Source organism: Ictalurus furcatus, chromosome 21, assembly GCF_023375685.1.
Source record: "Ictalurus furcatus strain D&B chromosome 21, Billie_1.0, whole genome shotgun sequence".
In the NCBI taxonomy this organism is placed as follows: domain Eukaryota; kingdom Metazoa; phylum Chordata; class Actinopteri; order Siluriformes; family Ictaluridae; genus Ictalurus; species Ictalurus furcatus.
The window spans coordinates 3,410,846-3,436,773 of NC_071275.1; the positions used below are offsets into that span (position 1 = coordinate 3,410,846).

At 39.7% G+C, this 25,928-nt stretch overlaps 1 protein-coding gene across 2 annotated transcripts; it reads left to right on the forward strand.

Moving 5' to 3' along the window:
• Positions 1-10,875: 10,875 nt before the first annotated feature.
• On the forward strand, positions 10,876-25,167 carry slc6a1b (solute carrier family 6 member 1b). Of its 2 annotated transcripts, XM_053652417.1 has the most exons (15): positions 10,876-11,807; positions 12,646-12,999; positions 14,049-14,180; positions 14,399-14,499; positions 15,312-15,421; positions 15,699-15,831; positions 16,031-16,165; positions 16,791-16,894; positions 17,125-17,249; positions 18,324-18,436; positions 18,609-18,740; positions 22,979-23,081; positions 24,107-24,207; positions 24,304-24,471; positions 24,995-25,167. In XM_053652417.1, exons 2-15 carry the CDS (start codon positions 12,765-12,767, stop codon positions 25,100-25,102), a joined length of 1,800 nt encoding a protein of 599 aa, XP_053508392.1. In that variant the 5' UTR covers positions 10,876-11,807; positions 12,646-12,764; the 3' UTR covers positions 25,103-25,167. The 2 variants fall into 2 exon arrangements, with proteins under 2 accessions (XP_053508392.1, XP_053508391.1); XM_053652416.1 differs by lacking the exon at positions 10,876-11,807 and having other exon boundaries at positions 12,272-12,999.
• Positions 25,168-25,928: the final 761 nt, after the last annotated feature.

Below are 25,928 nucleotides of genomic sequence, written 5' to 3' on the forward strand. Positions count from 1 at the left end.
TACCAATGAAGAGTGGCCGCATTCTGGCCACCACAGTGTTACACATAAATGGGTGTGACATGATGGAGTCTTGTTTATTCTGCCTGGATGGTATAATGGGACGATTTGGCTCTCTTTTTCTTTACTTGTGTCATATTCCCACAGCCAAGTTCAATACCATGCTCAATGAAACTATAGACAAATTACCCATGATCTGCTTGGCATGAAAGTATGAAAGTACGTGTTTACTGTAAATGAAACTAAGAGCGAACGTCTTTGGCATTCTGGACATGTCTGGATTGTGTTTAAACCTTGAAAGAGGCAAAGCACTTATTATGAAAGGCTTCTCCAATTTCTTTAGTATGTGTGAATCCTTATTCATTCATTCATCTTCAGTAAGAGCTGAAGGAGAGCTGGTCAGGGTCATGGTGAATCTGGAGCCTAGGCATCTCACTAGGAATAAGGCAGATGGAACTCCAGTCCATTGCGGTGCACCATACACACACACATCATATCTAGGGGCAATTTAAAGTAGCTAATCCCACAGAATGTTATTGGGATGTGGGTGGAAACCAGAGAACCCTGAGGAAACCTATATAGACACAGGGAGAGCATGCACAACTCCACAAAGACAGTAAACTTTTTTGTGCCTACATCGATTAATTTCTTTTTTTTAAATTAATAAACCATATTTCTTACCTAAAATTACAAGAATACATCTTCTGTGATTTTTTAAATTCAAAAGAATTAACATAATTTAGAGATTTGGTTAAAATATGGCTCTTTCAGTGATTGCCTATGGCTCAATGGCAGGGAAAAAAAATTAGAGTTGTTTGAGTTTTGTTTATTATTAAACATTATGTTTATGTTCAACCGGTTCCCGCCTCCTCCTTTCTGCCGAACTGGAGAATATTACACTGATTCTGAAACCAGTTTTTTTGGAGGAAGACACTGTCATGGAGTCCTCACCGCTGGCACCACCTCCATCAGACCCAACATCAGGCCCTGCTCCAGCTGTGTTGCGACCAAGAGCAACGGATCAAAGACCTGCTCAAGGCCCATGCAGAGGACTGGTAGGTGCTCCAGGGCCTGGTGCACAAGCTGGTATTCCAGCCACGGCCCCAGCAGCCACTGTGGCCATACCCCACGTCACCCTCACCAAGATGGGACCCAGAGGCCTTCTTGGAGCTGTGTGAGCGCTCCATGGTGGCGTGGTGCTGGCCTGAGGGTCAGTGGGCGGCCCGCCTGTTGTCTCTCATGTCTGGCAAAGCCCAGCTCATGGGCAAGCAGCTACCAGTTGCCAACATGCTGGAGTACTCGCACCTGAAATGGGCAATTTTGTAGAGGGACGGCCGAACCCCAGGACAGCACTGTCAGACTGGACTGCAGTGTCCAGTCACTGACCTTCAGCAAGCTCAGCCGCCCATTTGCATTTGCCCAGAAGCTCTGGGACACCTGCCGAAGGTGGTTGCTGGCTGAGGAACGCAGCGCAGAGAATGTGAGTGACCTTTTGGTGTTGGAGCTGTTTGTCACCCAACTTCCGGAAGGGACAGCAGAGTGGGTCCTGGTGGCATATCCGGGGCAGGAAGCAGAGTGGAGGTGGTGGTTAGTCCTCGCCTCACCCATCCACTAATTTTTGGGACAAATTGTTTGGGGTTTCGAGTGTTTCGAGCAGCATTGGATGGGGAGGCGGTGCCAGGGCCGTCGGCATAAGCTCCATGTCAGGAAGACATTGAGAGCAGGGTGAGCTGCACTCCACCCCTCTTCACTCCACCCCTGAATCTACATTCACTCAAAATCTGGTGAAAACCTTGATGTTTGTTTTCTTTCTGATTGTATTTCTGAGATAAAAACATGGATGAACAATAACCTTCTGTGCCTGAACAGTGGGAAAACCGAAGTTATGCTTATAGGCTCCCGTCATCAAATTCGCAAAGCTGGTCCACTGTCTCTGTTTGTTGATGGCTCTGTTCTAGAGACCCAAAGTAAAATGAGGAACCTTGGAGTAATTTTTGATACCAGCCTCACATTTGATTTTTTTTGTTCAGAGCACTGTGAAGGCATCCTTTTTTCACTTCAGAAATATAGCTAGACTGCGCCCAATGCTAAACAGCTGAAAAGCTGATTAACTCATTTGTTGTTACTTGGCTGGATTACTGCAACACCGTTTTAGCCGGAGTTTCTAAATCCACAATTAACAAATTGCAATATGTTCAAAACTCTGCCACCAGGATCCTGATGGGGACCAGGAAATGTGAATATATTACTCCTGTTTTGGAGTCCTTACACTGGCTTCTAGTCAGGTTGTTGATTTTAAGATCATGATGTTGACATACAAGGCACTACATGGCTTGGCTCTGCATTACTTATCTGCTCCGCATTACTTACTTATCATCTCATGGCCCACTTTTATTGGCCAGGCATTTGTGGCTAATTGCTAAGGGAATAAATCGATTTGCACCAGCATTTATCATCTGCAGACAGATAGGCTGGTCGAACGATTTAATCAAACACTTAAAAGCATTATTTTTACGTTCATTCATGATGATATGCGGAATTAGGATAAGTGGTTAGACCCCTGTTGTTAGCAGTATGAGAGGTCCTGCAAGCCTCTATGGGGTTCTCCGCGTTCAAATTATTGTACGGACGCAAGTCACATGGCATGCTCAATGTCATTCAGGAAAATTGGGAGGAGGGACCTTCAAACAGTAAAAACTAAATTCAGTACATTCTTGCCCTGAGAGCAAAACTCCACACCTTAAGCCACATAACACAGAAGAATTTGCTACAGGCGCAAGAACATCAATCCTTGCTGGATAACAGAGGTACTCGGCTACGAGAGTTCACACCGGGAGATAAAGTGCTTGTTTTGCTACGCACGTTGAGCTCTTATTTACTCACCAAGTGGCAAGGGCCCTTTGAGGTCACATGATGAGTCGGGGACGTCGACTATGAAGTAAGGCAAATGGATAGAGGTGGGGCATGGCAGGTTTACCACCTTAATCTCCTCAAACCAAGAAGGGAGGCGGCTTATGTGGCTTTGGCGACGATCGTTCTCGAGAGGGAGGAGCTAGGGCCAGAGGTGAATCTAAAAATGGTGGTTCAATCCACCCCAGTCCCTTATGGAGACAACCTCTCTCTGTCCCAAATCATGGATGTTACTAAATTGCAGGTGGAATTTTCTGATAAGTTCGCGCCTCTCTAATCTCTAATCTCTCACTAATCACATAGAGCCCCATATTGAGACAACTCCAGGGGTGGTGCTATGCAGATGCCCCTATCGGCTGCCTGAACACAAAAAAATTTAGTCCGGGATGAATTCAAGGCTTTGCTCAACATGGAAATGATCGAGGTATCCTACAGTAACCGGAGCAGCCTGGTGGTTTTGGTTCCCAAGTTCGTCAGGACGATCCGGTTTTGTGTGGACAATGCGGTGTCTAAATTCAATGCGTAAATTGATAAAACTCTAAATTTGACTCCATTATATCATGAAAATGGCCTTTTCCACTCTGTATGGGTTACACCAATTCGTAACCATTTCTTTTGGGATGTTCCAGTGGCTCATGAACAGAATCCTCCATCCTCCACTGTCTATTTAGATGACATTATTATCTACAGTAATGATTGGCAGTGGCACATGCAACACCTGAAAGCTGTTCTGAGATCACTGAGGAGTGCAGGGCCCATCGCAAAGAAATGTACGATTGGACAAGTGGAAGTAGGATATCTGGGCTTCCACTTGGGTCACGGGCAGGTGCATCCCCAAATTGATAAGATAGCAGAAATTGTGACCTGCCCGAGACCCAAGACCAAAAAGGAGCTGAGACAGTTTCTGGGGCTGGCTGCCTATTATTGTAGGTTTGTGCCTAATTATTCGGATGTCACCAGCCCGCTGACTGATCTCACTAAAAAGGGGGCGCCAGATCAGCTGTGCCAGCAGTCTTTCACTCAGGTAAAAGCCGCACTGGTGGTGGACCACTCCTACATTCTCCTGACTTCTCTATCTCTTTTATTTTACAGACAGATGCATCAGACAGTGGGTTGGGGGCCGTGTTGTCTCAGGTGGTGGAGGGGGAGGAGCACCCTGTGCTGTGCATCAACCGCAAGCTCTCTGTGCAGGAGACTAAGTACAACACAATAGAGAAGGAGTGTCTAGTAATCAAATGGGCGGTCTTTACCCTCTGATACTATCTGCTGGGACGGGCCTTCACCCTCTGTTCGGACCACGTCCAGTGGTTCTTTCTGTTTGAGTTCCGTTTGTGTATTTTCTGTTGTGTTTGAGTTTGGTTTATTATTAAACATTATGTTTATGTTCAGCCAGTTCCCACCTCCTCCATGCTCAATTTTGAAGTTTGTTACAATTACATAATTCATAATCGATGCCCATTCGTTTGTCATGTATACACCAATCAACCGTGATGTGGCCCAATAATCTCAAATTTCATTGGACTTTGTGCAGAGTGGTAAGTTCCTGGTCGAATTCATAAATCGTTCGAATTCATAAAAGGTAAAATAGGTAAAAGAAAAACGATGAAGAGTATCATTCTTTCCAGTTCGAATGAACAGACAAATCTGCATGTTTGGAAACCACATTAATGGTAAGTAGTGTTCCATTTACTTTTACTTACATACTGCATCTTGCATTGGGTTACCATTTGATGAATCATAGTTGGTAAAACGAAGTGCAAATGTGAAATGACCTTTATTACATTACCACTTTTTATAATTATGCAATAATAGTAAAGGTAATAAATATAATAAGAGGAATACATATCAAAAAATATGTTAACTTTCCTCTGGCTCTTTAAATTATTTTATTTATTTTTTTTTTGCTTTTATGGCTGGGCCAGTTGAAAAGGTTCCCGACCTCTGCTTTGGATCATTGTCTCACTGCAGAATCCAGTTGCACGTGAGTTTCAACTATGGACATTGTCCTTTAGGAGTTTCTGGTAGAAAGCAGAATTCATGTTTCCCTCAGTTATTGCAAGTTGCCCATTCCCTGAAGCAGCAAAGCATCCTCACACCATCACACTTCCACCACCATGCTTGACCGTATGATGTTCTTTTTGTGGAATTCTGTGTTTGATTTACACCAGATGTAATGGGGCCCCTGTCTTCCAAACAGTTCCACTTTCACAATCCACAGAACATTCTCCTAATGGTTTGAGGATCATCAAGGTGAGTTTTGGCAAAATTCAGATAAACCTTAGTGTTCTTCTGGATTAGCAGTTGTTTTTGTTTTGCCACACTTCCATGGATGCCATTTTTGCCCAGTGTCATGTGGAGTCATGAACAGTGACCTATATTGATGCAAGAGAGGCCTGTAGTTCTTTTGATGTTGTGTTTGGCTCTTTTGTGACTTGCTGGATGAGTAGTTGCTGTGCTCTTGGAGGAATTCTGGAAGGTCGGCCCCTTCTGGGAAGGTTCACTACTGTGCCGGGTTTTTCCATTTGGAGATAATGGCTCTCACTGTGGTTCTTTGGAGTCCCAGAGCATCTGAAATAGCTTTGTAACCCTTCCCAGACTGATGTATTTCTTTCAACCACCTTCCTTTCTTCCTCATCATTTCTGGAATTTCTCTCAACTGTGGCATAGTGTGTTACTGGGTAGGACCTTATAACCAACTTCATGCTGTTGAAGATTTCACAGCACCATATTTATATATATATATATATATATATATATATATATATATATATATATATATATATATATATATAGATATAGATATAGATAGATAGATAGATAGATATAGATACAGATATACAAAGCGTGTACATGGCAGTATTGTTCACTGAGTTGGTGGTATGTCACTGGGAGACCATGAACTAGTTAAAAAAAAAAAAAAATAACTCATGGAATGTCTCCGATCTTCATTCAAAACAATGTCACTGCAATGGGATTGGGACTTTGTGTGTATTTATATATATTTGGATAGACAGATAGATAGATAGAATTTTGCTCACTTTGCGTTAAGCCAAAATAGACACCATGTCTCTGCATGCCACTTTTTTGGCCATTTTTTTTCATTATGGTTTTCTTGACATTCTGAAATCTTTGGTATGTACATACAGTCACTTTGAGGATGGCTGAACCCAGCTCCTTATGTATCTTTGCTGACAGCTTCACATGTTGACACATGTGACACAAAATCTTGAGATCTTAAGATAAAACTATCACCCGAAAAGAAGATCCTAGAAGCTACAGTGTAAGCAGGACAGAAATGCAATGTAAGAGTCATAAAATCTTTCCCTGCTTAAATTACTGTCAACCATTACACCACCCCCCTCCCCCATCCCTGCTCTTCCTCTTCCAGACATAGACACATAAAAAAATTACACTGTCACACTTTCTTCCTCCAATCATTCAGCATTAGAAAAAAGGCTGCCACTGCTGTATGATCAGCTATAGTCAGTATTCTTGTGTCATTGCTCTCTAGTTGGTGCCCAGGAAAGGGAGATTAAATGCCTTCTGCAATTATGAGCTCGAATGCACAGTTCAGTAATCAAGTGTGCCGGTAACAGTTGCCAGACACCTGAAAGCTCAGTGCATGTCTTTAAATGTGCAGGGTAAAGCTGAGCACCTCATCCCTGGAGGGCACATCAACCAGATGGGGTTCTAAATGCTAAATTTCACTTAGTATTACCAGTAGGTTGGTTCACCCCTCATTGGCTGGCCATCTGGCATCATAATACTCATCCTTTCAGCTATTTCATTCCACTGAATTAGAAGAGCTATAAGATGATTCCTTGTAGCCTTTTATACTTTTCTCAGCACATTTTCTGTAGTGTTTGGCTCACTGCACATTTGCCACAAATGTAACATTGCATTTCTGCATAGTATGTGTTTGTTTGTTGTACTTGATTTATTCAAATGTATTCATTTGGCAGATGCTTTTAGGCAAAGGAAATTACAGGTAAGGCATGATTCAATTCAAGTTAGACATCTTAGTGTAAAGGGTCTTGCTCAAAGGACCAACATGAGGAATACGGAAGCTCAAACATGAATTTGGAATACTTGAAGTATATTAATATATTAATGTATATCTTTTTTGTCATTTATTTAATACATTTTCATTTTTGATAATGTATTTTCTTTATGTTAAACTTAGGGGTAAGGTTTTGCCTTTTAAAACATATTATTCAAAATTATCGGTTACTATAAAATAAAATAAAATAAAATTAATACAATCTCAAAAATACAGATTTTTATGTAAATTAGGTGAACCATTCCAGGGAAATGTAGATGCTTTCAGAGTGGTCAAACAAATAAAAGTTTTTATGTTCTACTCAGTGTATTAGTATATACACTGCCCAGCGTAACTTATTAGGGAATGTTCTAGTCTAAAATTAGACTACATTAATGTTAGTTTGTGGGTAAAAGTAAGCTGCTATTAGGAAATTAGCTATTACAAGCTTTAAATTTACTTAACCTGGGATGGCAGATTGACGTCCTCAGCCGAGCAGGACGGCATAGCGACGTCCTCAAACGAGCAGGAAGGCAGAGCGATGTCCTCAGTGGAGCAGGAAGGCAGAGCGACGTCCTCAAATGAGCAGGAAGGCAGAGCAACGCCCTCAGTGGAGCAGGATGGCAGAGCAACGTCCTCAAATGAGCAGGAAGGCAGAGCAACGCCCTCAGTGGAGCAGGATGGCAGAGCAACGTCCTCAAATGAGCAGGAAGGCAGAGCGACCTCCTCAGTGGAGCAGGAAGGCAGAGCGACCTCCTCAGTGGAGCAGGAAGGCAGAGCGACCTCCTCAGTGGAGCAGGAAGGCAGAGCGATCTCCTCAGTGGAGCAGGATAGCAAAGCGATGTCCTCAGCGGAACCGGATGGCAGAACTTGGTTGGCCATGTCAGCAGACTCAGGTGTGAGCAGAACTTGGTTGGCCATGTCAGCAGACTCAGGTGCAAGCATAACGTTGTTGTGACATAGACCTCAGACAGGAACAGGGTTTGGGAGGCCGTCTCTTCGACCTCAGACTGGAGCTGGGCATAGGAGGTCCTCTAGCAGGAACTTTGTCCTCTAGCAGGAACTTGACTTAGAAGGCCATCTCATGGACCTCGGACAGAAACTTGCCTTGAGAGGCTGGCTCATCGACCTCGGACAAGGAACTTGGCTTGAGAGGCTGTCTCGTTAACCTCATACAGGAACTCGGCTTGAAAGGTCATCTCTTTGACCTCAGACAGGAACTTGGCATGCTTTATGAGGTTCAGCTGTGGGGTGGTCTCTTCCACACTGCAGAGAGATGACATGATATCCCCGGCCTGGCTTGAATTTGGAGTGATGCTACTGCGCAGCCAGCATTAAGAATGAAGCTCAAGGCTGAGCCTGAGGGGGAAGTGACGTTCCCATGAAGCTAGAGGGGAGAGTGACGCTCACTGAGTGGTCTGAGGATGGAGCGTAGTTCTCCGTGAGGCTAGAGGGAGGAGCGAAGTTCTTCGCGAAGCCAGGGGGAGTAGCGATGCTCTCTGTGAAGCGTGAGGGGGAAGCGATGTCCTCCATGGAGCAGGAAGGGGAAGCAACATACAGCGCGAAGCAAAGATAAGGAGTGACATCTTCAGCAGAGCATGGAGGCAGAGCGACGTCCTCAGCCGAGCAGGAAGGCAGAGAGACGTCTTCAGCCAAGCAGGAATACAGAGAGATGTCCTCACCCAAGCAGGAAGGCAGAGCAATGTCCTCAAACAAGCAGGAAGGCGGAGGGACGTCTTCAGTGGAGTAGCGAGGTGGAACGATGTCCGAAGCGGAGCCTGGCATATTGACATCCGAGGCGGAGCAGGAAAGAAAAGCAGAGCTCTTGGCCGCACCGGGAGGTGAAGCAACGTCTTAAGCTGAACAGGGAGACTGAGCGGCGTCCTCAGCTGAACAGGGATGCTGAGCAGCCTCTTCAGACGAGCAGGGAGGCTGAACGACGTTCTCCATCAAGATCCACAGTGGGGGAGGGAGGGTGGTTATGCGTTGGACGCCGATTTAGGCGTGGGCATGACACTAACTGTTAAGAGTGTAAGATTAATGTTTATCTTGCATGAATTGATAAAAACTACTTACTTTAATAAACTAACAAATGATTTTTAACAAATGCCTTTTCATAATCCAACCCCTCGTGTACTTTTTCAAGGTTGATGCTCCAACTGCCATGTTGTATTATATCATATAAACATGTCTACAGAAGAATACAATGTGGTTTTTTTCATAGGTTGAATGGTTGTTCCCTCCACTCTCAGTGCAGGTATATGTGTATGGAATTTCATTGCAATTAAGTGTGAAAACATACCTGGAATGAAATAACTCAGTAACTCAAAAGTAACCCAAAAGTAATAACTATCATCTTTACTGTAATCTGAAATAAATTATTTCACAAAAATTCATTTCTTTTTAAAAAACTTCGGCACAGTATACTTCTAGAGTAAAGTATGTATGGTGGTCTCTCAAGTTTCTAGAATGACGTGTCTGTGCAGCTACCTGTAGGTGATGGAATTTAAAGTAGGAGAACCAATGCACCAGGGCAATTCCACTCTCTTTGCCTTGAAAGTATAATCCCAGTGGTACAGAGACTAGTCACAACTGAAAACTTGCAGTGGATGACCTTGACACCTTATGTGCCTTGCGCTTCCCACATAGTGTTGCAGGACCGCCTCTCTGGCTGTTGGATCACCAGTCAATCTCATTCACCCATTGTGCCACGATCTGACTTTGCATGCTGGGGTAGGCATATCATATACTCCTCAAAGGTTTGAGACCCGCTGGCTACCCTCACCTGGCTTAGCCCACCTGCCAAAACAGTGTGCCCGGGTGTGGCCACTGTGCATGCTACAGTTTCTTGGAGCCAAAGGTGAGAAATTGGTGCCAGGTGGAGACCAATGGCAGGTGAGCTGTCCTGAAAATGACATGGCAGGCCATGGTACTACGCTTTCCTGGAAGCACCTCACTGAACCTTGAAGCTTGTTTAAAGACTTAAAAATGTTAAGCATAATTAATCACAATGCAAAGAATCTTCATCTAACACTGAGAAACCATTGACATGAGAATTTATTTTCCCCAATGATTTTATCCCAACTGACACCCTGTCCAGGGTGTACCCCGCCTCGTGCCCGATGCTCCCTGGGATAGGCTCCAGGTTCCCTGTGACCCTGAAAAGGAGTAAGCGGTAGATGGATGGATTTTATCCCAGAATTCACACTTGCCATCCCATTTTTTAAGAAAACATGCCAATTTGTATATAAAAAAAAAAAGTGTCATAGATCTCCCAAGTGGTACAACTGTCTAGGTTTCATACTATTGTTTTCGAAATTGTCAGTTTGAGTCAATGGCTGTGAGTCCAGGACAAAGTAAATACCCAGCCTTATGGGTGAAAAGAATCAGAGCAACACTAGTCATTTGCAGGCAAATGCTATAGCTCATGTATACAGGGAGGGCCATGAGCAATATGAGGTTCCAGTTCTTCATTGATGTTGCATGAACATCAGTGTCATGATGCAATGGCTGGCTTTGTGCCACTTAGAGCAATCATGCCTTACTCTTCACTGTCAAATGTTGGTAGCTGTCGTATTTCTAAGTAGCGATATGTGGGCTTCTGCACTTCTAGCTTTAATTATGACATATTACATATGAAATACAATGAAAAATGTTAAATGAGATTACCTATGAGGATTTTGAGGATTAAGGATACTCAGTGTTTGGCATGGGATTCTGGCCACTAGCACACAACTATAACTGCTGTTGGCCACTGATGTGTGTGTTATAACAACATACGAAACCAACTTCTAATATGGACATTTCTGCATATGCTGCATAATGGAAGGTCATAAACACATCGATTTGTAGAGCAATACAGTTGCTTGCTGTTCATCCGTCATCCGTGCTTTCTCGGGAAACCGCTAATATTTTACAGTGTGGGGGGGTGAAGACTGGAGAGCAAATATTCTTTTGGTTCTCTCCAAATGGGAATTTTATTTTTGGAAGGCAGCCAGCTAAGAAGATTATAAACCTAGTCTTTGGTTTATCTCACACCCCCAGACTTCACTTTTATTGACTTGTCCCCTTATCACTGCTTTGCAGAATCCGCCACACGATTGCCGTCATCTTCCGAATCTGCCACTTTGGCATTTGTTGGTTCAGCCAGAATAAATTCGGGGTTTTTTTTTTTAGCAAGCACTGTGCTATCAAGTTTTGGTTTGGGGGGAGGGCAAAGACAAGCGCTGGCACAAACAATGATGGGCATAATGTCAAGCCGGGAAAAGTAATTGTTCTGACACACTGAACTGGCTGTTAGGTAATCTAAAGTGGGTAATTCTCTGTCTTTAGCAACATAACTAAGCCAATGTTAAACTGTTGCACTTGAACATTGAGGTGTTCATAAAAATAGAGGAAACAGATGAATAGAAACAAATGGCCCTCTTTCAACTGATGGCAAAAAACAAACACACATTTTATACAACCCCCCCCACACACACATAGACACACACACACACACACACACACACACACACACAATCTTCAGCCTGTATAAAAAGCCGGGGACTGTGAAGATGCTCCAGTATGATGTCAGCGCTGGAGATGTTGGACTTGGCGAGATTTCACCCTCACTTTTTCATTGGAGCTCAGCGGATGAAGGTGGAGGATCAGCATCACCATCATCTTCCTCCTCTCTGCTGCCTGATGCTTTAGTTGGTGTTGCTGCTGCTCCAGGATTCGTCTCTGCCTGGGCTTTTTCTCATTTTGTACATCAGGATAAACACATTTTTGATCTTCTTGCTTTATGGAAACACTTGGCTTTGCTTACCTTCAGTAGGAATAATCTGACGGAAGGTCTGGAAGGACAATCCGGTTAAATGTAAGCAGATTTTACTTCAGCTCTTCATTTATGGACTGTTTAGGCAATCGGAGCAACCTGAGTTGTCATGTAGTGAGTAATATAATGAAAGGAATTTAAGGGGGGGAAATAAGAAAATGGTGCATGCATGTTTTTATTATAACTTTTCCCATTCAACTTCCATAAGGGATTATTATTTTATTTATTATAACGAGACAAACGGTTTGAGCGACAGCATTTTTTATTATCATGACCTCCAGTTAATTTTAAAGCTTTTAAAGCTAAACCAGAAATGGCAAAAAATTTAATTGCATTTATGACTCTGCTTTTATGTGCGTATACTTTATCTTACTAACCTGAATTTATCATTTCACTTTTACTGGAATATTAAATTCAATGCTTATAAAAATCGGACCCTATCATAACTATTTTTTTTTCTTCATAATTCTTCCAGTGTTCATGTATGTTCATGCCTCATTTGTGGCGCGTGCGCTTGAAACCTAGGTGCCGTAAAAGTGCGCGCGGATCCCAGGCTGCGTCCCAAATCGTGCTCTTCCCTAGGCTACTAAATAGTGTCAAAATAACACGAGACTAGGCTATAAGTTTCCACATTATGGCAGATTAGTAAGACATTTCACCCACTAGCCTATTAAAGTAGTCCCGTTTGACACGCAGCCCGCGTATCTCTGGACCTACAGTACACGGCGTCGCGTCACACTCGCTCGAGCGTCAGGCGAGTGCGCGCGGCGGGAAGGAATCGCGTTAATGAGGCACTTGAGATGTTTATTTGGAGATAGAAGCTTTAGATGAATTCCAGTATTCAGAAATTGGGTCGCTGATTAAATTGTGTTGGTCCTAGATTTCCGCCGCCCGAGTCTAGTTTGTTTTTGGGGGCACGGAGCCGCGAAGCTGCTGTCCGCGTGGAGCGGTGCCGAAGTCTCGCGTCCGGGCGCCAGGAGCTCCGCCAAGCCGCGCGACATGGCCACGAACGGCGCGAAAGCCTCAGACGGACACGTCCTAACAGAGGTCAACGCGGCGCCCGCGGCCAACGACAAGCCCAAGACTCTGGTGGTCAAAGTGCAGAAGAAAAAAGAGCTTCCGGAACGGGAAACATGGGGCGGCAAGTTCGACTTTCTGCTCTCGTGCGTCGGTTACGCCATCGGGCTCGGAAATGTCTGGAGGTTCCCTTATCTGTGCGGCAAAAACGGAGGAGGTAAACACCGCAGCTGTCTTAATAAGAAAAACAAGAACAATCATCATTATTATTATTATTATTATTATTATTATTATTATTATTATTATAGTTTTTCATAATAAAAAATAAAAAATAATAAAAAATAATTAGAATTATTATTATTAATATTGTTGTTGTTGTTATTATAGTTTTCCATAAAAAATATTATTAGAATTATTATTATCAATATTATTATTATTGTTGTTGTTGTTGTTGTTATTATTATTATGATAGTTTTCCATAAAATATTATTAGAATTATTATTATCAATATTATTATTATTATTATTGTTGTTATTGTTGTTGTTGTTGTTGTTATTATTATTATTATAGTTTTTCATAATAAAAAAAAATTATTATTAGAATTATTATTGTTGTTGTTGTTGTTGTTGTTGTTGTTATTAGTAGTAGTAGTAGCCGAGTAGAAGTATAATTTTGGAATTATTTGTGACTTTTTAAAATTGTTATTATTAATAATAACTACACTAATGTATATAGATTAAAGAAATGTGTGTCACTGTCACTCATTTTAACCTCTTTAACAACAACAACAACAACAATAATAATAATAATAATAATAATGGTTGAATCGTGATTAATTTGTGACTTTTTTGGTTTTTATGTTTATAATTTTTTATTTAATTATTTTCTGTATATTTATGATTAATAAGTAAGCAATGTTTATAGATTAATTGTGTATTTAATAATTAGACTGTCACTCATTTTTTGTGTACTTTTTGTATTTTTTCTTTTTTATTGTATTTTTTTCTTATTAATCAAGATTTTATATATATATATATATATATATATATATATATATATATATATATATATATATATATATAAAAATCGGTTAAAAAATTTAAATAATTTAATAATTTCAGTTCAGAATAATGAGTTAATCTGAATGATGCCCTTTAACGGTTAATCTAATTTATTTATCAGTAGTTTGATTAATTAATATATCCTTGTAATTTTAGAATGTAATTGAAAAAAAATTTCTAATCTTTTTAAAATTGTTTTCTTTAGGAGCCTTCTTGATTCCATATTTTTTGACACTCATATTCGCTGGTATGCCCTTGTTTCTCCTTGAGTGTTCTCTCGGTCAGTACACCTCCATCGGTGGCCTTGGAGTGTGGAAACTGGCTCCCATGTTCAAAGGTAATCATGACGAGACAAATCTACAAGCCGGATCTAAACCCTCATCAACTCCCATTGTCTAAATCAATGAAGCATTTTGTTTGTTTGTTGGTTTGTACAGAATATTAGTAAATTCCTGCCATTTTAGCATGGAAAGAATGTAACAGTCAGAGTGCTGCTAGACGGCAGATTTATAATTCATATTTTTATTATACCACATTTCTGGTTTGTGCTCACAGGTGTCGGCCTGGCGGCAGCAGTTCTATCCTTCTGGCTTAACATCTACTATATTGTCATCATTTCCTGGGCCATTTACTATCTATACAACTCCTTCACTACAGTAAGCACAGATGTTCTGTAGCATAATTATATCGCAATGAATCAACATTTGCGTCATTAGACGTACACAGGTGTAATATACACAGGTGTACAGTATAATGAAATGTTTTAGCTAGCCCAGGTGCAAATCAATATACAATGGAGACATTACACAAAAAAAAACCCCAAAGCAAACAAATAACTATATTGTACTTAGTCTTGTGTACAAACAAGAGACTACATACAATGTACATGACATTTGGGCTCAATTAGTAATATACCTAATAAAAAGCTAATTGGGTAATGTGAGATGTTTATTGACTCTGGTGCATTAAAATCACTAAATCATCATTAATGTTTTAACATTGTTTAAAATTAAGATTATTTGGCTTCACTGGCAAAGCTAAAGATCACTACACAGAGTAGACTGGTTAATATCTTGTTACATCTATTTGTTTATTATATAGTTGTTGTTTTTTTCATTTGGCATTTAAATGTGTCAGAAGAACAACGTTATTTTACTTTGACATGTTATCCATTTGAATGAACATAGGCTTATAGTGTACAGTATTGAATAAAAAGCTGTTTTATGTTTTTATAAAGTGTTAAAATGATAAAGTGTAATAAAACCATGTTATTTAGTCTTATTGACTAAATAACTGAAATATTAAGAAAACAAATCCAGATTATAATTATAGTCCTGTTATTGATTAAATGTCCTCAAATTATGCAATGATCTATTTATAGTGTAATATGTATAATAGAAATAAATTGACAGCCATCCTAATATTTCTGAAATCTTAGCTCATTAAATAAAACATTGCCCTATTTCAGGAGCTCCCATGGAAATCCTGCAACAACCCCTGGAATACAGAGCAATGCTTTTCCAACTACAGCTTGGCAAACACGTCTAACATGACCAGCGCCGTCGTGGAGTTTTGGGAGTAAGGGCATGCACTCACTGGAGCTGTTTTGGCATTCAGGACTCTCGTTTGCATGCTAAAACGCCATCCTTTTGTCCCCGGCTTTCTAAAAAGGACCAGTGTTATTTGCACAAAAATGCAACAATTGTGTCCGTTTGGCCGTCGGACAGCTCTTGCTGACATGACGGGCATCAAGAATGAAGGCAGTGTTTTGACTAAGTGGAATAGCTTCTATCAATAACAGTTTGTCTGAGGTCAGATGCTTTCAACAGTAATAATGTTTTCCTGTGGCCCTTAGACGGAATGTGCATCAGCTTACGGATGGTCTGGAAAAACCAGGGGAGATCAGAGTGCCACTGGCAATAACACTGGCCATCGCATGGGTCCTGGTCTACTTTTGTATCTGGAAAGGTGTGGGTTGGACAGGAAAGGTAAGAATACAACAATTTTTTGAATCTTGTCAGTACGGGGTTTATGTGTGAGTATTTCTGGGATGTTAGAAATATGTTGATCTGTGTTATGAACATCTTCTGTCTGCTTGCTATTGATTAACACTCAGACAACAAACAACTAGCTCTTGAAAAAGAAGTAGCTCTTAACCTCTCTAATGCCCTGTATGTCTGTTTTTAGGTGGTCTATTTTTCAGCCACATACCCTTACTTCATGCTGCTTATCCTGTTCTTCCGTGGAGTTACACTGCCTGGAGCTAGAGAGGGCATTCAGTTCTATGTCACACCTAACTTTGAAAAGCTGAAGGAGTCAGAAGTATGTCCCATGCAATTTGAATAGATAGATAGATAGATAGATAGATAGACAGACAAATAAAGAGATAGATAGATAGATGGATAGATAGATAGATTTTTTTATTACATAGTTAGCTTTGAGGAGTAAGAGGTCATGTCTCCTTGATAGGGACTGACAAGTGCTGAGGCCACATCTGCTTCACAGAGATGGACAGATGCAGAGGCCACGCCCCCACACTGGGACTGACGAGCTCTGAGGCCACACCTCTATCACAGTGACAGAAAGATGCAGAGGCCGTACCCCCTTCACAATGACTAACAGATACAGAGGTCATGTCCCCTTCAGAGTGACTGACAGATTCAGAGGCCACACCTCCTCAGTGAATGACAGATGCAGAGGCCACACCTCTTTCAGACAGACTGACATACAGAAACTGACAGTCACTGAGGGCATGGCTCCTTCAAAGTGATTGACAGATCAGAGAGGGAGAGAGTGATAGAGAAATTCACAAGGCCAAAGGAAATTCATTTAATAATGTTTCTAAATATAAAAAAAAAGCTACACATATAATACTGGACTGACACAGACACGCATACTGACAAGAATATAATTTTACACTTTTCTGTGTCTCACTCATGATTCTCAGGTGTGGCTTGATGCTGCCACTCAGATTTTCTTCTCTTACGGACTCGGCCTCGGGTCTCTGATCGCGCTTGGGAGCTACAACCCCTTCAACAACAACGTTTACAAGTATGGAGCAATTACATGACTTAACAACAGGCATTCAATTGTCAGACCTTTCAGTAGAAAAAAAAAGCCTTCTCTATAAAGCAATATAACCATCAATGTTTGAGGTTGACCCTTCAGATCAGAAACACCACTGGCACTTACAGTATGGACTGCATGAGTACTCGTCAATGTTTTTTGGATGAGAGATCAATATAATAACCCTAGATAATATCCTTTTGTGTATTCTACAGGGACGCCATCATTGTATGCTGCATCAACTCCTTCACCAGCATGTTTGCTGGATTTGTCATTTTCTCTATTGTGGGCTTCATGGCTCATATCACAAAGAGGTCTATTGCCGATGTAGCTGCATCAGGTAACTGGGATTTATATCGGTTGCTCACATGTGCTGGGGATTATTTTCAGAAATTAAATTAGCCTTTGGATTTGGCACGAGGTCAAAAATCAGTCACGCTGGATGACAACTAGATAGTAATTAGCATATAAGCAAGGCTTATATAGCATAATCTAACTCAGTATGTAATAATAAGAACTATACCATGGCTATGATAAATAGCTGCTTCTGATTAGCTGACAGGTGTTTGCTATTTTCTTAAATTATGATGCTCTAATGTTGATTACACAAAAATATATGATCAATAAAATATGATAACTTCTAAAAGAGTGTTCCTCGTGTACTGTAACTATGATAACTAGCCTAAATAATACTTTGAGTTAGACAGTGCTTTGCTGTCATGTTAGACAAAAAAGAAAAAGGAATTACATGGATTTAAGCAGCAAAAAAAAAAAAAAAAAAAAAAAGATTTATAGGCTACAGGAAGGAGTCTATAAATCGAGCCTATGTTATAACCTCATAAGCCAGTGATTACAGCTTAGTACCTTGTGCGTCAGGTGCAGACAGACTTTAGAATCACAGATCCATACTTAGTGCCACTTTTTAAACACTTCAAAACATTGTTTACCTACCACAGTCAATAACTGTCTAAGGTTTTATGCTTCTAAATAAAACAAAGAATCAGTGATGCTCTAAAGACAGAGATGGAATGAATGTATAAAGGAGAGAACAATCATTATAAACAACCCATTATATAGTGGTAGTCGTCTTGGTGAAGAGCACGGTGTCTGGAACGTTACAGGAAATAAAAATGATTCAGGTATGAATAAAAAAAAAATCATATACAGCATCTCAAAAACTCTCGTGTTTTGTTTATCCATGGTTTATGAGGATAATGCCCAACAAAGCACCCCAAATAACAGAAAATGATGCACTCTGCTTGGTCTCACCATGCTTTTCACTTCCATTTCCTCCGTTCATTTTTAATATTGGGATGCTTTGTTCACAATATTTTGTTCCAATATTTATCGGGTTTCTATGTTTTCCATCTAGTTATTTTTTTATTAATAAAACAGTATGTTTTTCCTCTTTCAGGTCCAGGCTTGGCATTTTTAGCTTACCCAGAGGCTGTTACTCAGCTGCCCGTTTCACCACTTTGGGCAATTCTGTTCTTTTCCATGCTGCTTATGCTTGGAATTGACAGTCAGGTGAAGTCAGTTAAGAAATATTAGACTGCACATCTGGGATAATCCATTTTCCATTAATTAACTGCTATACTGCATGCTGTGCATATCCATGATGCTGACAGTTCTGATAATTTGAAGTGACATTTTATTTTCCTAATCATACAGGATTAATAATGGAATTTCACTCCCACAGTTCTGTACAGTAGAGGGTTTCATCACTGCGTTGGTGGACGAGTTTCCCCGCTTATTGCGAGGACGACGAGAAATTTTCATTGCTGTCGTCTGCGTTGTGTCTTATATCATCGGACTGTCAAACATCACGCAGGTAAGTGCACAGCGAATTTGCCAATTATCTGAATAGTAGCTCTTTTCACTCATCCTATGGATTATGTTCTATATAAAGGCAGAAGGATGATTGGGATGATACCGCTGAACATATGCCAGGCAAAAATACCTCACAGGCAGATTGAAAGCCCTTGAGGCTGCATTAAGTAGGATCACTGTGCGTTAAGTGCTTTGGAGGACATAAACATCTCAAGCGAATATTTTCCCTGAGAGAGCTAATGGCTTTGTAGTGTTATCAGTTCAACATTACAGTATGCTCAAGCTATTACATAAAGGTGTGTGACTAGAAAAGGCTGAATATGTAGGTGGCTTAAATATCATTTGCAGATCTCTAGTTAGCATGTTGGTTTGTTGGGTACTTATGAAGAAAGTATGCTTTATGTATGTTATATTTTACGGTGTACTTGATTTAAAAAAAAAAAAAAAAAACCCATAAAACTTTAAATAAATGTTGCATTTCTTTTTTTATGAACAAAATAATGTTGAGAACCATGGCTCATTACTCTTCATAGCTAGCAAGAATATTCCTCTATGCACAAATAAAAGAGCAGGAATTTAAAAGGACTGGATTGCAGGCACAACAATTTTAGATATTAATTTTGATTCATTGTCTGTATCCTACCACTAGGAAATATTTTCCCCTGCAAGATAGTAAGCTAGCCTGGTAATCATTGTAGCTCACAATGTCACATGGAATGAAAAAGACAGTAGTTAGTTGTTTTCAAATTGGGTAAACCTAAAGCTCTGCCAAACATAGCACTTTCTGCCAATTTTGGTCTCATCAGACCAAAGAACCTTTTTCTACATATTGGCTCCAATATGTCTTTGGCAAGCTCCAAACAGGATTTCATATGACTTGCCACTATTTCATAAAGCCCAGATTTGTGGGGTGTCTGGGCTCTGGTTGTCCTGTGAACACTTCTTCCATTTGCACTATGGATCAGTCCAGTGCCTTCAGAGCTACCCATGGCCATCTATGACTAACACCCTCCTTACCTGTCAGTTCAGTAAAGCTCTGTTCTAATCTTTATGAACTTATTAGACATTCACTTTGCTGTACAATAGTTGCATCATGCTTAAACCATGCTTCGTTCAGTCTGGAACTGAGTCAGTCCATTGGTCTATTAATTGGTTCATCATAGTAATGAATAAATGATCTTGTCTATGCGCATCTCGTCTGTCAATTAAATAAATAGTGCTCTACCCAGTCAGTGTGCTACTATACAGTGACCAAAGCATACTTCAAATCAAACTAAGGAAATAAAAATTGCTCATTTCATTGTCTTTGTTTTGAGTTTTTGGGAAGGCAAATTGTATGCTGTTAATTCATAGTTCACATAATCAACAGTTATGTTTCTGGCTCTAAAGGAAGGTGCAGAAAGACTAAATGATAAAACTGTGAAAACACAGTCACAGTTTAGCGATGTATGTCGCTGTCTCATTGATTGTTGAGTGTACTGTATGTGTTTGCCAAGGTCCATAGCATACCTCGTGAGTAAATCACACTGCTGTTAATAGGATGTAATCACTTCCAACAAGCACAAGTATCTGTGTTTTACAGGAAAGTCTGAAAGGAAGTGGTGAACTAATGAGTTCCCAAGGTTCAACTTCTTATTTGATATACAGCACTTGTCCATAAATCACATTTACCATGTTTTCTGGAGAATAAGTTGTTTGTCCATTTGCTATTCACTATCCGATAATTAACATTAACATTCTCTGAAGAGTCAGAATTTAGGGAGTGTGTCATATACGTTTGAATGACTTATTGTCCAGAAAATGTACTTGTATACTTGTATATTGAATGACTATTATGTATTGCATAGCTCCTGTCCATGCACTGGATACACTTCACTTCCAGCATGTGATCTTCCTTCAGCCCCTACTTCTTTTAGCAAATTAAAATTAAACTGCACAGACTCCATTAATGAATATTACACAAGATAACTGTCCATATTTTAACTAGTGATTTGTAGTAGTATAAACTAGAGATGCACCGATGCTAAATTTCTCAGTTGATACCGACAACCGATTATTCAGAGTGATATCGTCCAATAACCGATACCGACAGTTCTGCCTTTTATACCTTCTTTTAAATGAATAATAATTAATTCCACAATTCTGAAAGAAATGCAAATAAAACTTTATTCTCTCCATTTCAACACGTTGTTTCACAGTAACTGGTCTCATAAACACAAAACACATTACTCTAATTAACATGAACACATGAACTCAATTCTGAAGATTAAAGTAAGATTTCTTAACTTATTGAATGTTATTAATTCATATTAACAGAATTAATTGACTGAATTATATATATATATATATATATATATATATATATATATATATATATATATATATATATATATATATATATATAAAAAATAAACTCCTGTTAGTCTTCACATTCACTCACCACAAACAAAAGCATTTCTACTTCATCATTAAACATCAAACTGGTCATATATAATATCAACTTTTTTATGTATTAACATTAACTGGATGTGAAATATACTACTCTACAAATATATTTTTCTGTGCAATATATATACTTTTTTGTCAACTCGTCTTCATTTAAATCTTTCAACGGTGTACCAGAGCTTTCATTCAGCTCGAGCAGCGTGGCAAAAAAAAAAATTGAATCGACGCCAAAACTCCCGCTTCACTGCTGCAGCGTCCGGTGTAAAATTTTATCAGTGCAGAGATGACAGAGATTACAAACTGCAGTTTTGTCGTCATTCCACACAAGAGACATCTTCTTTACACACAGCACGAAATCCATGTGTTTTCCCGCCCTCTTTTGATTGACAGGATATAATCGGCCCTGATCATCGGATGTTTTTAAATCAGTCGATAGCGTGAATAATAGCCTTCATCGGTATCGGACGATACATCAGTGCATCTCTAGTATAAACCACTAACTCATGTACGTCAGGTAAAGCATATAGTGATATACAGTACTGTGCAAAAGTCTTAGGCGCATGCAAAGAAATGCTGTAACATGTAAACATGCCTTCAAAAATAATGAAATGAATGTTTCTATATTAAAAAAAAAAAAATACTATAAAAATGAGTAAACAGTAATAAATAAAACAAAGTAAATATTTAGTGTGTCGACCCTTTGCTTAAAAACATAGTAGTTTCAGGTACAGTGTGTGCAGTTTTATAAGGAAATGAGCTGTAGGTTTTACTGAGCAGAACCAGACACGGTTCTTCTGGAGACTGTGGGTGTGTTCGACTTCATGCGGCGCTGCGCAGACCGATCGGTGGCTGACTTGAAGCAGTGCATGCCGGTTAGAATTTTTGTCCGACACACAGACATATGTCAGTGGCATCAAAGTACCTCAATATCAATACGAGAGCAACTGGCTCCCTTTCTCCAGAGTGGCTGCACAAGCTCTGATGACGACACAGCTATTATTCACGATTGGCCAGACTCACCGACAACAACGATGACATCCTTTTCATGTTTATTCTGACATATTCAGTTCCGCTTAGGCTCACAAATCCGACGTTTTATAACAGTAAAACCCTTTTCATGCAACCTTAATGTTATATCGTGTCACGTTTATCAAAATAAAACGGATAAAAAAAAAAAATAGACCCCACTTTATTGGTTTGTAAATAATACAGGCGTATGTTGAACTTTCTTCTTGTACATACAGGCACTGTATTAACTTAACCTATTCAGTGAAAAGGTTTTCTGGTTGCTACATGTAAAATGCATACATCTGTTTATCTGAGAAATATTACATCTAATCCACTTCATCTGCGATAAAGAAAGCAAACACCGCACGAGTGTCACTACTGGAAGTCGAAAGTGTCCGAATTGACGGCTGTTTTAAGCTCCTCCCCCGACTGCAAGCGGCAACTCTCACCAATCGGTTACATCCAGCCGCAGCCGAAGTCGAACACACCTTTAGACTGTCGCACTTGTTTCTTATTTTTGCAGCAAAACCCAGCAACATACATAACATGCTGCTTTCTTTACAAGCATTTTTCTGTAACTTTATTTTTTTGGGCTGGAAAATTAATGTTGAGAAATCTCAAATGTTGTTGTATGACTCGATAATGTAAAAATCATCAAATAAAAATCTATACCTGTAAGTTTGTACTGAAAATAATAGTTTGCCTAAGACTTTTGCACAGTACTGTTTATGTTTTATATGAATGTTTTCTCAGCCACATTTTAGACCCGTCTTTCTTTTATGACAGGGTGGCCTCTATGTGTTCAAGCTTTTTGATTACTACTCTGCCAGTGGAATGTGCCTGCTCTTCCTGGTGTTCTTTGAGTGCATCTCCATATCCTGGTTCTACGGTAAACATCTCTTTATGTCATAATAAAGTGATTTATAGTTATCAATTTGCCATGGACTTTTATATATATATTCACAATTCACAAGCACAGAGCGTTAACACCTTTATGGGCATGAAAGCAGCTTTGCCTCTTTTAATGAACATTAAACCTCTTTTATGCTAATATAATACAATATAAAACATATCACAACAGGAGCATGCATAAAGGTCATAGAACCTTATCAGAAAATAAAATATATCTACAAGAATTCCTTATTTATGATAAGCCTGCTGAAATGCTGAAAAATTCTACAGTGTCCATTTAAGACCGAATAATTACACTATAAACATATGTACAGCACCACTGAAGTTAGGTAATTCTCTATCATATAAAATCCATTTTGTTGCTCGTCCAACACCGTTCTAACTGGATGTTATAGTACTATGCAACTTCAGAGATTTCTAATCATTTGCACCTTGTAGTATTTTTATTTTAATAATTTCCTTTTGATGATGTATGGTATTGGTTGATGGTGTATCTTGCATCATATAGTTCTGGTTAATTTATTGTCTAGAATAGCTTGTATTTGGAGAACAGGATTAAAATCCGAAACAGTTACCTGGTGAGAAATCGATGTGCATAGATAATTGGAGTATATTTTTTATTTTTGAGGAAAATGCTAACTATATTTTTACATTGCAGTTGTGATTTTATTACGTACAATTTATAATGAAAACTCAGTAGACAGGTTCAGTTCATTGTCCACCGTGATCTTAGAATCCTCACACGACACATCTCATTACGCTAGAATATCCATTTAATTCATGCTAATCTCACTGCCAGATTCACTTCTACATTTGAAAGCATTACATATGAATCTGTGCCTTCTTAATTGTTTTGCATAGTAGGCTTGATTATGCAAACTGCTGCATTATTTGCTATTTGCATAGGCTGACATCCCAATTGTATGCACAACAGTAATCCTAAGTGATGCACCATTGCACACTGTGGTCTAACGCTCTACCTTTTTTCTGTCTATCTATAAGGTGTCAATAAGTTCTATGGAAATCTTGAAGAGATGATTGGATACAAACCTTGCATTTGGTGGAAATTGTGTTGGGTGGTGTTTACACCTTTGATTGTGGCTGTAAGTAGTTAAAGCAAAAATACATGCTAATAATATGGATAATCCTTCCTAGCTTAAAAGTAAATTATTGCTGCTGTTATCTTTTTGCATTTCTAGGGAGTGTTCCTGTTCAGCGCGATCCAGATGGTTCCCCTGACCATGAATAATTACGTGTTCCCAAAGTGGGGACAGGGTGTAGGCTGGTGCATGGCCTTGTCTTCTATGGTCCTCATTCCTGGCTACATGGGCTACATGTTCTTAACGTTAAAAGGCTCCTACAAAGAGGTAAGGTTAAAATGGTTGTGTATTTACTCAGCAGATACAGCAAGTGAGCTGTAGATAACTGTACGCATGACATACATTTGGAGAAAATGAGAATGCTGGCTTTCTTCTGGAATCTGATCTAGTACAGATAATTTGCATTCCGCTCAGTGAATGCAGGGCTGATTGGATAAATTAGACATTTCAGATGAAGCGTCTACACAAAGAAAACCAAAGCGGTGCTTTGCATGCTTTTGCAACGAGACGCTTCTGGAAATAGGCATTCAAAACTAGCAATTATGAACAAAGCGTTCAGGTCTGAGCTTATAGTGGCAGCATGTGAGATAGGCACACTTGAATCAGCAAATCACCACAGGGAGGTGAAAAGTCAGGAGTTAGCTTCAATTACAGCTTGATTGGCTAATCAATCAGCATGTTGATTTTGTAGTTTTGCTGCTTTGAGCCTCCCCCTTTGACAACTGCATTTGCACAGCAGGGAGGAAAAAAAAAATGATTTTCTTTTTCCCCACTTCTTTGAATTTCCCAGCGTCTCCGGATAATGCTTCAGCCTACGGTTCTGGTCAAAAGCCAAGAGAATGGGCCTGAGCAGCAACCCGAGAGTGTGAACGCAGTCAACGACGAGGCATACATCTAAAACCCTGGACATTGCAGGCCCTACGGAACAAAAATGAAACCAAGTAATCAAGGTTGAACGCTAGCAGGGACTTCTATGTCTAAAATATAATCACCTACCTCCAGGGGAAAAATGTAACCAACCAGATTACAACTGTTTGAAAATTTTAATGTGTGTATGAAAAAAAAAAAAAACAACAACAATCCAGCGATGATCTAGTGCTAGTTCGTATTGCATATGCAATATATTAGTCTTTCCAAAATGTAACATTGTAACAATTACTGTTTGGATCCCAATGTGATTGAACACTACTGTGCTAATTCGATATATATTTACCTTATGTAATTATGTTAAGATATTGTATAAAGATCTTAGAATAGAATCAAATTGTATTTGATTGTATTTGAAGACATATAAAAAAAATGAATGAAGTTAGTTGGCAAAAATATGACAAATATGATGAACTGCATCATGTCCAGTTTCGAGCAGTGGCCATTATGGGAGCATATAGCTGGTCCTCATGGCCTGTGTAAAAGGTTATGAAAAGAGACTCCTACTGTTTTTATTATCCCAAACGCCTAATCAAGCTGGATTAGTTTTACCTGGGTGGGTACTGTAAATTAAAGGTGTGGTCAGTGATTTTTACACCCGAACACTTGTCATATTGGGTAAAGTTCTTGTCACATTCCAGCAGCTATCATTGATCTGTAAACGGGGGGGGGGGGGGGGAGGGGGAGGATAATGTATCCATTAATATTCAGCCAATCAGGATAGGAGGTGTTTCTACATTCCTGTCAGTCATGTTGTCCGAAAGCTCCCTCACTTTCATGTGCATTCAGGCACTCTA